Source organism: Tamandua tetradactyla, chromosome 9, assembly GCF_023851605.1.
Source record: "Tamandua tetradactyla isolate mTamTet1 chromosome 9, mTamTet1.pri, whole genome shotgun sequence".
Lineage (NCBI taxonomy): Eukaryota > Metazoa > Chordata > Mammalia > Pilosa > Myrmecophagidae > Tamandua > Tamandua tetradactyla.
In genome coordinates, this window is record NC_135335.1 from 3,664,628 (window position 1) to 3,677,834 (window position 13,207).

The window sequence follows — 13,207 nt, forward strand, 5'->3', positions numbered from 1 at the left end:
TAATGGCTTACATTAGCTTCCTTGTCATCTGTCCTCACTGTTAATTGGCGAGGTGTCGCTCTTTCTCAGGGAGTGTGTAGAGGAGCCTCTGCTTCCGTCTGTCTCGTGGTTAGGGAGCACCAGGCCTGCTGGGTCCCAGGATCTGGCTTCCGTAAGCACCGTAGAGCTGCTGGCGCTCGGCCGGGCGACCTGCCCCTGCTGCCCCCCGGCCCCGTGGCTCAGCCTGTCAGGTCGCCTCACCCAGGTGGCCGTCCCCCAGGGGGGACTCTGGGCTCTACTGGCTTCGCAGTGTCCGTCAGTCTGGCAAGAGGCTCAGGACGTGCTGCTGGGTGAGGGGTGGGGCTGGCGGGACTTGATGACCCCCCCGGGGCCAGGGGTTGCATGGCACTGCCCACATGGGCATCAGGCATTGTGTGCTGGAGCCGGCAGAAGTGCCCTGTCCCGTGCGCTGGGTGCCCCTGTCTGCCCTGTGGACACAGTGCGGCATTGTCGTCCCCGTGAGAGCATGCAGGGGCGGCCATGTGTCTGTTTCACAGATAGAGAGGGGCCCACGGAAGTGTAAGTTCCGGCACGTGGGAGGTCGCAGGGCACGTACAGATCTGCTCCACCCCAGAGCCACAGGGCTCGGCAGGGCAGGGCTGACGGGCCGGCAGGGGCTCGCTCTCTGGTGCAGCACAGGGGTGCACGGGGCCCCCCTGCCTTTTCCATTCCTGTTCCCTGGACATGAAGCCAGGCTCACCGAGGCTGAGGTGGGGCAGGAAGGTGTCCTGTGTCTCTCTGGGCTTCTGGTCTCCCTGATCAGGTAGCTGCTCAGGGTCCCCCCACCCCAGAGCCCCTGCTGAGCAGCTGCACATGAGACCCCAATCCGCCACGTGTTCCTGCTCCCACTCTTCAGGCAGGGGCTGGTGGCCCTGAGGCTTGAGGGGCATTGGGTGCTAATGTGGGCAGGGCCTGTGGTCCGGAGAAGTGGGTGGGCTGTGATCTGCCTGGGCCCCGACTGCACCTTTGGAAGTACTCATGGGGCAGGTGGTACCTGGTGGGGAGCATGGGGTCCAGGACGCGTGGCTCACAGGTGTGCCCTCTCTTTCAGGCCTGCCGGTACGGACACGTCCAGCATCTGGAGCACCTGCTCTTCTACGGGGCAGACATGGGGGCCCAGAACGCGTCGGGGAACACGGCACTGCACATCTGCGCCCTCTACAACCAGGTGAGTGGGGGCACCCTTGGCGGCAGCTTTGTTGCACGAGTGCGGGGCGCCTTGCTCCGAGTGCTTTGCAGGTGTCTCCCAGGCATCCTCACCTGGGCTTTGGTGGGAACAACGATGCCTTTGTTAGGAAGGAGGAAAGGGAGCCCCGGGGATGCAGCGCGCGTGGCACTGGTTGCACGGCTGGCAGGCGCCCGAGCTGGGCTCGAAACTTGGTGTGTTCAATTCAGTACCATGCTTCCACACTCACCTTGAGTCTGCAAAAGATCCAGGTATTCACCAAATCACAGGGTCGCAACTTGTTTCCACCCCTGTAGCTGCCGGTGCATTCTCCTTAGGGCGTCTCGTGCCCGCCCCAGCACCGGGTCTGTCCCAGGACCATCCGGTGCCTGGCTGGTGGAGCTCGATGGTCAGACCCCAGTGGCACCTCCACCGCATTACCCAGCTCGCCCCAGTGCCCTTTCCCGTCCCAGCACGGCCCTGTGGGGAGATGCGGTTAGAACGCGTGAACGAGCCAAATGAAATGCAGGCCCCTCCGGGAATGGCGGATGCTAAATGCCAAAGGAGGTTGGAGATGACTGTGTTTGGGGAGCAGCGCGGGGGTGTGGGCTACAACACCTACCCCCCAGCAGTGTGAACTGAAGTGAGAAGATGGGGGCCACACCCCTGTTCACTGCACCCTGAGCTGCTGCTCCCCCAGCAGAGGGGGCGGGGCCGGGGGTGGAGGTCCATGGAGGAGGTGAGGCAGGGCTCTGTCTCGGTAAGTGGGTGGGTGCCGTGGGCACTGCTTCCGGGGGGCACCCCTTTCCCCGGAGCCTGAGGTCAAGAAGATTATCCTGCACTTCACAGGATGGCCCCCAGACATCATTATCAACGTTTCCTTCTCCCTCTCTTTTATTCTCCTTCTCTACTCCCAGGGGACTTTCGGTCTGGAGGGTGGTGAGAGGAGGCCATGATATTGTGCATGGGGGTGGAACAGGAAGAGGCGGAGAGCTTCTCATAGAGGAACAGGGGAGAGGGGTCATGGAGGGGTAGCTCTGTGTATCCCACTCCATCCTCCTTCTGCCGTCAGCATTATCTTCCCAGTCCAGAGCAGGGATTCCATCCTGTTGGTTTGCTGCAGTTTTCAGGGTGAAATCTTAGCCTATGCCCAAACATTTTCCATCTCCCTTTACCGTACGCCTCAGCCCGGACCTTTTCAGCCACTTTTTCTCACAGCTATTGCACTCTCCTAGATTCTTTGCCCTGGAAGACTCCTGTTCATCTGTCAACACTCAACTCAGATGCCCCATTCTCAGCCAAGCCTTCCCTTGATGACACTCCCCGCCCCCAAAAGAGTTAGTCATTCCTTTGCTCCTGCAGCTTTTTGCTAGACATAGCTGGGTGAACAGGGTTATTCTGCCTTCCCTGCTTTTCCTGCTGGCATCCCCTCCCCCTTTGGCCCAGCTTCTCAGGAACATAAACCACCATGTCTCATTGTCTTGCTGTCCCTGGCACAGAGGAGAAGTTCAGCCAGATGGGGCTGAGGTAGCATTTCTCTTGGGCTTCAAGAGATATTTTGTGGAGTAGGTAGTGTCCTTCTTAATTGCGCATTGGTGCAATTTGCAGGCAGCTGGGGCTCAAGGCATGGCACGGCACCTGGAGGTAAAATGTCTTCATGCAGATAGGATGCTTTGTTGCATTAGGAAAACACCCATCATGATATTTGGCTGTGCTATTAAAACATCTGTAGCAGCATCTGCTTCTCAATTACTACCTTTGATGGGGAAAAACATTCCTTAATTTTCCCCAGTAGATTTCAAGTTTATTTTATCATGGAAATAAAATGGGAAAAGCGTGTTTCTGTCACTTGAAATAATTGTGGCCAACATGGTCTTCGAAAGTGCTGATGACTATTTTATTGGAGAAGATTGAGACGTATTTGGCCGTCTGCATTCTGAGTTACACACGGGTCGGGGTTTGACCAAGTTGCATTCTGTGTTCTCCACATCTGTGCTTTCCTCTCAGCTGGGTCTAGAGCTGGCCAGGGCTTCCTGTGCACCTTAGGTTAGGATGGGGGTTCACAAACATTTTTTGTCTAGAGCCAGGTAGTAACTATTTTAGGCTTTTCAGACCATGCAGACCCCATCATGCTACTCAGTGCTACCATTTTAGCAGAAAAGCAAATGCAAGGAGAGTGTAAATGAATAGGGGTGACTGTGTTCCAATAAAACTTTATTTTCCAAGTAGGCGGTGGGCCGATTTGGTCTGCCTGCTGTGGCTCGCGCACTTTTGGGCTAGAAGTCTGCATCTACCCCCTCTTTCTGACCTGGGTTACGGACGGGGCATGCCAGAGAGCCTCTGTAGGTGTGCAGAGAGCTGTCCCCTCTGCAGGGTCCTGTGGTCTTCAGAGAGCAGGCAGCCTGTTCCTGCTCCAGCCCCAGCCCATTTGTGCATCCTTCCCTTCAGGTAGGTGAATGTGCATTAGATGGCACTGCCTGTTTCTGACCCTCTGCCCAGCATTTTCTTCATGGGGAGGCGTTGTGTAATGTTACGGGCTCCGGGCTTATTGGCCCCATGGCCCTAGACACCGATGTCCAGATGGAATGTCAGCAAGCATTCCAGAACCCAGCCTTATGTATCCCTCCTGCTGGGATGCTGTGTGGTCTTGCATCTCCTCCCTCAGACCCTCTCCTCCGTAGCACAGCACTTACCCCAAAGCTTCTATCCTCCCAGTGATACCACTGTGCTGAGACCTCACTGTACCTAGACCCTCCTCTTCCTCACGCCTGGCATGCACAAGGCCAGGCTCAGGGGCAGATAATGGAAACCAGACTGGCAAGTTTAAACTGAAAGGGGTTTGATACACGGCATCGGGAGCAACACCAGAAGGAGGTTAGGAGAGTCCTGAATGCATCAGCCTGCTGGGTCTGCCACAGACCTGCCTGCTCTGGGAAACAGTCGAGACATAGACTGCCCAGGTGGAGAAGAGTGGAAATGAGAAGCAGCCCCGGTGAAGCAGGTGTAGCAGTGCTAGGGGGCTTGGGCTGGGCTGTCCTCGGCAACCTGCCAGCGCTCCCGGCCCCTGGATTTCCTCTTCTGTACTGTGGGTAGTTGTATCTAACTCACGGGGTTGTTAAAGGCTTAAAGTAGGAAACATAAGGTGTGTCTGGGCACCTAGTAGATGCTCGGTAAGTAGTGGTCATGATGATGGCGATTGATGGTGATGGTGGTGATGATGGTGAGAATGATGATGGTGATAGTGGTGATGATGAAGACGACGATGATGATGGTGGGATGGGGATGATGGTGGTGATAATGCCAACAGCGATGGTGATGGGGATGATGGTGGTGGTGATAGTAATAATACTGATGGGGATGATGATGATGGTAGTTGTGATGATGGTGATAATGGTGACGACGATGATGACACTGATGCAGTTATGATGGTGATGATTGTGCAGCAATGGGGTAAATAGGTACTTAGTTGAGTTGTAGTCCTGCATTGGCATTTAAAAGAGTCCGTTAAAAATACAGATTTGTCCCAAAACCTCAGAATCCAAGGGATGCTGAGAAATCTGCAGCCAAGGCAGCTGGCTTGGCCTTTGCACCAGGATCAGGATGCTGGACTTCTTGCTAACTAAGGTCCTTTTCTAAACTGTGTTGATGGAATGAGTCCAAAGTCATATAAATCTCTATAGCCTGGACAGCCACTGTTTCACCATGGAGTCCAGTGGCAGCTCGATGGGTCTCACTGGTGGTGATGTTTACTTATGGAGCTGTAAAATTGGCTGAGTAAAGGCATTTTCTTTCCATTCCTGGATCCTTTGCATCCTCCCATCTCTTTGGATGAGTCTGCCAGCCCTTGGAGTTTTCTCAGCAGGAATTCTGTACACGTTTGGTGGTGGGTGGGGGAGGGAACAGTTTTCTGCTGTCCAGAACTCTTGATGACATGGCAGGGCATTTAGGGTCACCAGCCTCTTGGTGCTAAACTCCAGGAGAGTCCCCCAGTCATTAAACCATCAAGATCACTTGCCCACATTGCCCCTTCCTCTTTCTCTCTGTAAAGTTAGGGATGGTCTTCATGGTGGAGGTGCTGGTGGTGATGGTGAGAATGGTGGTGATGGAGATGCTGGTGGTGGTGCTGCTGCTGCTGGTTTCATGTTGATGATGACGATGGTGAGGATGGTGGTGATGATGACGATGGTGAGGATGGTGGTGATGATGATGATGGTGATGGTGAGGATGGTGGTGATGATGACGATGGTGGTGATGATGACAATGGTGAGGATGGTGGTGGTGATGACAATGGTGAGGATGGTGGTGATGACGATGGTGAGGATGGTAGTGGTGATGACGATGGTGAGGATGGTGGTGATGATGACGATGGTGAGGATGGTGGTGATGATGACGATGGTGAGGATGGTGATGATGATGGTGATGGTGAGGATGGTGGTGATGATGACGATGGTGGTGATGATGACAATGGTGAGGATGGTGGTGGTGATGACAATGGTGAGGATGGTGGTGATGACGATGGTGAGGATGGTAGTGGTGATGACGATGGTGAGGATGGTGGTGATGATGACGATGGTGAGGATGGTGGTGATGATGACGGTGGTGAGGATGGTGGTGGTGATGACGATGGTGAGGATGGTGGTGATGATGACGGTGGTGAGGATGGTGGTGGTGATGACGGTGGTGAGGATGATGGTGATGATGACGGTGGTGAGGATGGTGGTGATGATGACGATGGTGAGGATGGTGGTGAGGATGACGATGGTGAGGATGGTGGTGATGATGACGATGGTGAGGATGGTGGTGATGACGATGGTGAGGATGGTGGTGGTGATGACGATGGTGAGGATGATGGTGATGATGACGATGGTGAGGATGGTGGTGATGATGACGATGGTGAGGATGGTGGTGATGATGACAATGGTGAGGATGGTGGTGAGGATGGTGGTGGTGATGACGATGGTGAGGATGGTGGTGAGGATGACGATGGTGAGGATGGTGGTGATGATGACGATGGTGAGGATGGTGGTGGTGATGACGATGGTGAGGATGATGGTGATGATGACGATGGTGAGGATGGTGGTGGTGATGGTGATGATGGTGGGATGGGGATGATGGTAGTGGAGTCCAGTGGTGGCTCGATGGGTCTCACTGGTGGTGATGTTTCCTTATGGAGCTGCAAAATTGGCTGAGTAAAGGCATTTTCTTCCCATTCCTGGATCCTTTGCATTGTCTGCTGCAAAGGATGAGTCTGCCAGCCGATGATGAGGATGGTGAGAATGATGGTGATATGGTGCTGCTGCTGATGTCATGTTGACGATGGTGAGGATGGTGGTGATGGTGAGGATGGTGGCGATGGAGGTGATGGTGCTGCTAATGTCATGTTGATGATGGTGAGGATGGTGGTGATGGTGATGATGGTGATGATGGTGGTGATGGTGATGATGGTGATGATGATGATGATGATGATGATGATGGTGGTGATGGAGGTGATGGTGCTGCTGATGTCATGTTGATGTTGATGGTGAGGATGAGGATGGTGTTATTGGAGATGGGGATGAGAGAGATGCTGATGGAGATGATGAGATGCTGGCAAGTATGATGGCGATGATGAGGATGGTGATGAAGAAGATGCTGCTGCTTATTTGCTGTAGCAATCCTCTCCTTGTTAAATCTAAAAGCATCTAGGTTTATGGGTTGATATATGTGTTAGTCTCTATTTTAGGCAGGCCTCAGCTCCTCTGTTCTGGTAAAATACACTGTGATTGGAATATTCTTTCCTCTTCTCTTATGAAATCAACTAATTAGGGTTTTGATTGTAAGCAACGAATTATGTCTAATCTGCCAACTCCCTTAGCCTTGCATTGGCTTTCTGAGAGCCCAGAGGGAGGAAAGCAGCCTGATGTTTGCTTTTCTGCCCTGGATAATGAATGAAGAAAAGGGAGTTTTAAATATCAGAGGTTACTAGGCCAGGGCACTTTGTCTGGGAGGTAAAAGAGAAAAAAAAAAAAAAAGAAAACCTGCTTCTCTGGGAGCAGGTCTTTAGAATCTAATGAAAGCCACCGGGTGAAGAGATGGGCTGCTTTGTGTTTGTCTCCGGGCCTTTCTGGGGACCCCCTGAGTGCTTATTGGCTCCAGAGCTGCCTCCTGGAGACCATCATGGGGTGGAGTTCTCATGGGCACTGCAGTTACGTGTTCTGCTGAAAAGGAGATACCTACCTGCTCTTTCTCCTAGACCCCCACCCCAGGGAGCCTGTGATGGACTGTCCATTGTCACTCCCATGGTACCAGGGTCTCAGGCATTGAAGGCTGCTGCAACAAAACATATCAAACCGGGAGGACAGAAATGTCCTCTCTCACAATCCTGAGGCCAGAAGCCCCAAACCCAGGTGTGGACAGGGCTGTGCTGCCCCTTGGCCGTCCTTGGCACCCCTTAACCCTAGATGCATTGCTCCAGCCTCTTTCTCTGACTTCACAGCACTGTCTCCCCAGATCTGTCTGTCCAAATTCTCTCATCTCATAGGACCCCAGTCTTACTGGATAGGGGCCCACCCTGGTACAGTGTGGCCTCCTCTTAACTGATCACCTCTGCAAAGACCCTATTTCCCGATAAGGTCCCATCCATGCACAGGACTGTGAGTGAGGGCCTCAGCACTTATCCTTTCGGGGATGTAGTTCAACCCCTAACAACAGGTCAGAGTCTGCAGCTTTCTCTAAGGGAGCTCAGCCTGCTTCCAGGCCGCCCTCCGATGTTCCGTCTCTGTGTTTCCTTCTGCCCCAGGCTGCGCTAATCCGTGCCTCGTCCACTGCCGAGTCACCCCCCCATCTCCTCCTGCACCAGCCTCACCCAGACCCCCGTCACCTCTCCCCTGCAATGACTGCATCCACTCCAGCTGGTCTCCTTCCCTCCAGACTTCCTTCCTTCTCTCGAATCTACTTGCCACAGAGCGCCAGAGTGGGTTTCTAAGATGCCAGCCAGTTTGGTTGCTCTCCGCTGGTGACCCTTTATGATAAACCCCGAAGGCCCAGCAAGGTCCGGCCTCACCTCTCCCTGTCCTGCCCCAGCCCCACCCTCGGTGTCCCTGGCTTAGCCCTTTGCTCCTCTTTCCCCAGAGAGCCTTCCTCCCTCCTGCCCTCTCTCCCCACTCGCATTGCTCGCCTGGTGCTTGTCCCCTGCCCCAGCCCGAGTTTGGCGGACCCCCAGGCCTTCTGCTTACAGCTGTGTCTCTGGGGCCTAGGATAGTACCTGGCGAGGTAGGCACCCCCGAAAGACCCATTACACCCCCTGGTGTGGTTTCTCCGTCTACAAGGTAAAATGATTTCCCTCTAGGCTTCCTGAAGGAGGCAGCAAGAACCCCGGGGGATGGCACCCTTGGCCAGATGGGACGGCCCAGGCCTGCTCAGTGAGCACATCTGTTAAGGGGAGTGTGCTCAGAAAGTCACACTAAGAGAAAATGAAATCCCTTTTCAAAAATTTATTTTATTGCAGTAACATATATAACAAAATTTTCCATTTCCACCATTCTTAAGGGTACTAGTCAGTGGCATTCATCACATTTGCAAACTTGTGCTTCCTTGCCACCATCCTCCACCAAACCCTTTTCGGCACCCCAGACAGAATCTGTGCACCCATGAAGCAGTAACCCCTGTCCCTGGTAACTGCTGTTCTTCTTTCTGTCTCTAGGAATTTGCTTATTCTAGATATTTCATATAAGTGGAATCGTGTAATATTTGTCCTTTGATATCTGTCTTGTTTCAATCAGCCTAATGATTTCAAGGTTCAAGGAAAATGATATTCTTTTTTTTTTTTTACATGGGCAGGCACCGGGAATCGAACCTGGGTCCTCTGGCATGGCAGGCAAGCGTTCTTGCCTGCTGAGCCACCGTGGCCCACCCAGTGATATTCTTCTTGACACTTTGGCCCTCAAATTTAAATGCAGATTCTTTCTCTGTCTCTCTCACTTGGCTGGTTGGAAAGCGGGAAGGCCTGGCATGCAGCGTGCCCCTTGGGAAGGAACTTGGGACGGTTCTCAGCTGCGCCTGGACAATTTTAGTCCCACATTTAGTACACTATTTTCTTTCTTTCCAAAGTTGCATGTTGGTATAGTGTTTCACTTAAGGCTTCGGGGCCTCTGCCTCCTCATCAGTAAAATGGGCTCATGTTCACCCCTGGCTGGGCTGCTGTGGTGGCTGAATCAGAAGGAGGTGGGTCTGTGTTCTGAGAAGCCAGGTATGCACATGCACACGCACACATGCCCAAGCATGCACCCGCACGTGCACACACACACCCAAGCACGCACACTCACATGCACACACACCCAAGCATACACCTGCATGTGCACCCGCACACACACCTGCACATGCACACACTCCCAAGCATGCACACACACCCAAGCATGCACCTGCACGTGTGCATGCACATACATCCAAGCACACACACTCACACGCACACACACCCAAGCATGTGCATCCACACACACATCCAAGCACGCACCCGCACGTGCACGCACACACACCCAAGCACGCACGCGCACACCCAAATCCGCACCTGCACATGCACGCACACACACCCAAGCACGCATGCGCACGTACACACACCCACTGGAGGTTTAAGCATTAAGTGGAGGGAACCGTTTGCCCTTTAGTTTTGAAACAGCTCTCAGGGATCTGATCTCACTTTGATGTCTGTAAATATTGGTGTGATTGATCGTGCGCCTTGGGGTTGGTTAATATTGACTCACAGTCCTGCTTGTAGATGAGCGCAGGCTTTTCCCACTCCAGCCTAAGCTGCACCCTGGGCCGGGGGACGGCAACCTGCAGACAACGTGTTCTTCCTGGTTTGTAGGAAATGAACACCCTCTGGTACAGGGCTTCCCAGTGCATGCCCTGGAGGAGAATGAGGGGCGTTCAGAGGGAACTGCAGAAGCAGAGGGAACAAGCGTCCTCCAGCCGCAACCTGAGCAGGACCCCTTAAGTCGCAGTGCCTGTCACTCCTGTGGCGGTGCTGCTGATGTGCACCCAGGTAGGGGTCCCCCCAGTCAGTCTAGGTAAGGACCCCAGCACAGCCTCATGGCAGCACTGACTGCGTGCGGGTCCCCCATCCCATCCTCCCTTCCTGTCCTCTTTTTTCTTACCTGCTGCTCCTGACACCTCGAATGATAACTGCCGTCATCCCTCCCATCCTCCCATCCCCCGTTTCCTTCTTTACCTCTGCTCTCCCAAACACCCTCGCCTCCTCTTGTTTTCTCCTCTCACCACAAACCTTTTGCTCATGGTGCCAAGCCACAGCTGCTGCTTTCATCAGAGCTCATGGGGAGGGACGTAATAGAACCCACCAGGTGATGGAAGACAGGGGTGAGGTTTCCCCGTCGGGAGGCTGGGCTGAATTCTGGAATTCAGATGAGATGGGAAGGCTTGGGACAGGGCCTGCAGAGCTCAGGGTCAGCTGCACACTCCCACCTCTCACTTCTGCCAGCACCCCCTGTGTCCGCATCATTATGCTCCACTGTTTGTGCTGCCCTCACTCTCCAGGCTTCTCAGACATCACGGGAAAGGGGCTGCTCTTTAGCCCTGACAGGTGCGCCCTGCGGTACCAGCCACCCTCACAAACCACCATTTCCTAATTGCCCCCAGAAGCCATCATTACCTCACTGCCCATAGAAACCGTTATCCTCAAGCCTCCCACAGAAACCACCATTCCCAGGCTGCCCACTGGAGCCACCATTCCCAGGCTGCCCACAGGAAGCACCATTCCCAGGCTGCCCACAGGAAGCACCATTCCCAGGCTGCCCACAGGAACCACCATTCCCAGGCCGTCCACAAGAACCACCATTCCCAGGCCCCCCACTGAAACCACCATTCCCAGGCCGCCCACAAGAACCACCATTCCCAGGCTGCCCACTGAAACCACCATTCCCAGGCTGCCCACAGAAACCACCATTCCCAGGCCCCCCACTGAAACCACCATTCCCAGGCTGCCCACAGGAACCACCATTCCCAGGCCCCCCACTGAAACCACCATTCCCAGGCTGCCCACAGAAACCACCATTCCCAGGCCCCCCACTGAAACCACAATTCCCAGGCCGCCCACTGGAACCACCATTCCCAGGCTGCCCACTGGAACCACCATTCCCAGGCTGCCCACAGAAACCACCATTCCCAGGCCCCCCACTGAAACCACCATTCCCAGGCTGCCCACAGGAAGCACCATTCCCAGGCTGCCCACTGAAACCACCATTCCCAGGCTGCCCACAGGAAGCACCATTCCCAGGCTGCCCACTGGAACCACCATTCCCAGGCTGCCCACAGGAACCACCATTCCCAGGCTGCCCACAGGAACCACCATTCCCAGGCTGCCCACAGAAACCACCATTCCCAGGCTGCCCACAGAAACCACCATTCCCAGGCCCCCCACTGAAGCCACCATTCCCAGGCTGCCCACTGAAACCACCATTCCCAGGCCCCCCACTGAAACCACCATTCCCAGGCTGCCCACTGGAACCACCATTCCCAGGCCCCCCACTGAAACCACCATTCCCAGGCTGCCCACAGGAACCACCATTCCCAGGCTGCCCACAGAAACCACCATTCCCAGGCTGCCCACAGAAACCACCATTCCCAGGCCCCCCACTGAAACCACCATTCCCAGGCTGCCCACTGGAACCACCATTCCCAGGCTGCCCACAGGAACCACCATTCCCAGGCCGCCCACTGAAACCACAATTCCCAGGCCGCCCACTGGAACCACCATTCCCAGGCTGCCCACTGGAACCACCATTCCCAGGCTGCCCACAGAAACCACCATTCCCAGGCCCCCCACTGAAACCACCATTCCCAGGCTGCCCACAGGAACCACCATTCCCAGGCCCCCCACTGAAACCACCATTCCCAGGCTGCCCACAGGAAGCACCATTCCCAGGCTGCCCACTGGAACCACCATTCCCAGGCTGCCCACAGGAACCACCATTCCCAGGCTGCCCACAGAAACCACCATTCCCAGGCTGCCCACAGAAACCACCATTCCCAGGCCCCCCACTGAAACCACCATTCCCAGGCTGCCCACTGGAACCACCATTCCCAGGCCCCCCACTGAAACCACCATTCCCAGGCTGCCCACAGGAACCACCATTCCCAGGCTGCCCACAGAAACCACCATTCCCAGGCTGCCCACAGAAACCACCATTCCCAGGCCCCCCACTGAAACCACCATTCCCAGGCTGCCCACTGGAACCACCATTCCCAGGCCCCCCACTGAAACCACCATTCCCAGGCTGCCCACAGGAACCACCATTCCCAAGTCCCTGGTGAGCATCTGTGCCCCTCCCCCCCAGCTGTGACTGGACAGGGAAGGGATAAATTCACATAGGCGGGGGCTCCCCTCTCGTGGCTCAGTTGGGCTGTCTCCAAAGAGGGGGCGTCCCTGGGAGTGGAGGAGAGCCCTGACTACGTCAACAAAGTATGCCACGTACTAAAAGCTGGGAACAAGCCTGATATCTGCACTTTGCCAGTGTCGAAACCCAGTCTCAAATTTTGTCTAGGCGCCAAGGAGAGGCCGCCTGGGGGGTCCACTGCTCTCAGTTCCCAGGCTGTCACCAGCCTTGCTGGGTCAGCTGGTTGCTACCTTCACGTCTCACTGTTTATTGCTCTGTCCCATATGATGCCATTCTCCCGACAGCAACAGGTTTCTGGGTGCGTGGCCTCTGGTGGGGAGATGCGGATTGCCTAAACAGGTATCTGTAAACTTGTGTAAAGGGCCAGAAGTAAATATTTTATGCTTCGTGGGTCACAGCTGCTCCACTCTGCCATCGAACAGCACATCAGCAGCTATGAGCAATATGTAGATGAAAGCATGCAGCTGCGTGCCAATAAAACTTTATTGACACAAACAGGTGGCACGCTGGATTTGGCCCATGGGATATGGTTTGCAATCCCTGGAATAAAATAGCAAAACCTGGAGTCTTATCCCAACCCCACCCCAAGTGGAATCTCAGGCTTGGTTACATCATA

The 13,207-nt window shown here is 54.7% G+C and overlaps 1 protein-coding gene across 4 annotated transcripts in view; it reads left to right on the forward strand.

Moving 5' to 3' along the window:
* Positions 1-13,207, forward strand: part of SHANK2 (SH3 and multiple ankyrin repeat domains 2) — a 630,917-nt gene that overhangs the window by 184,233 nt on the left and 433,477 nt on the right. For all 4 annotated transcript variants that reach the window (XM_077115405.1, XM_077115406.1, XM_077115407.1 and 1 more), the window contains exon 9: positions 1,091-1,207. In XM_077115405.1, coding sequence (XP_076971520.1) covers positions 1,091-1,207 — 117 coding nt within the window. The remainder of the gene's footprint in view (positions 1-1,090; positions 1,208-13,207) is intronic.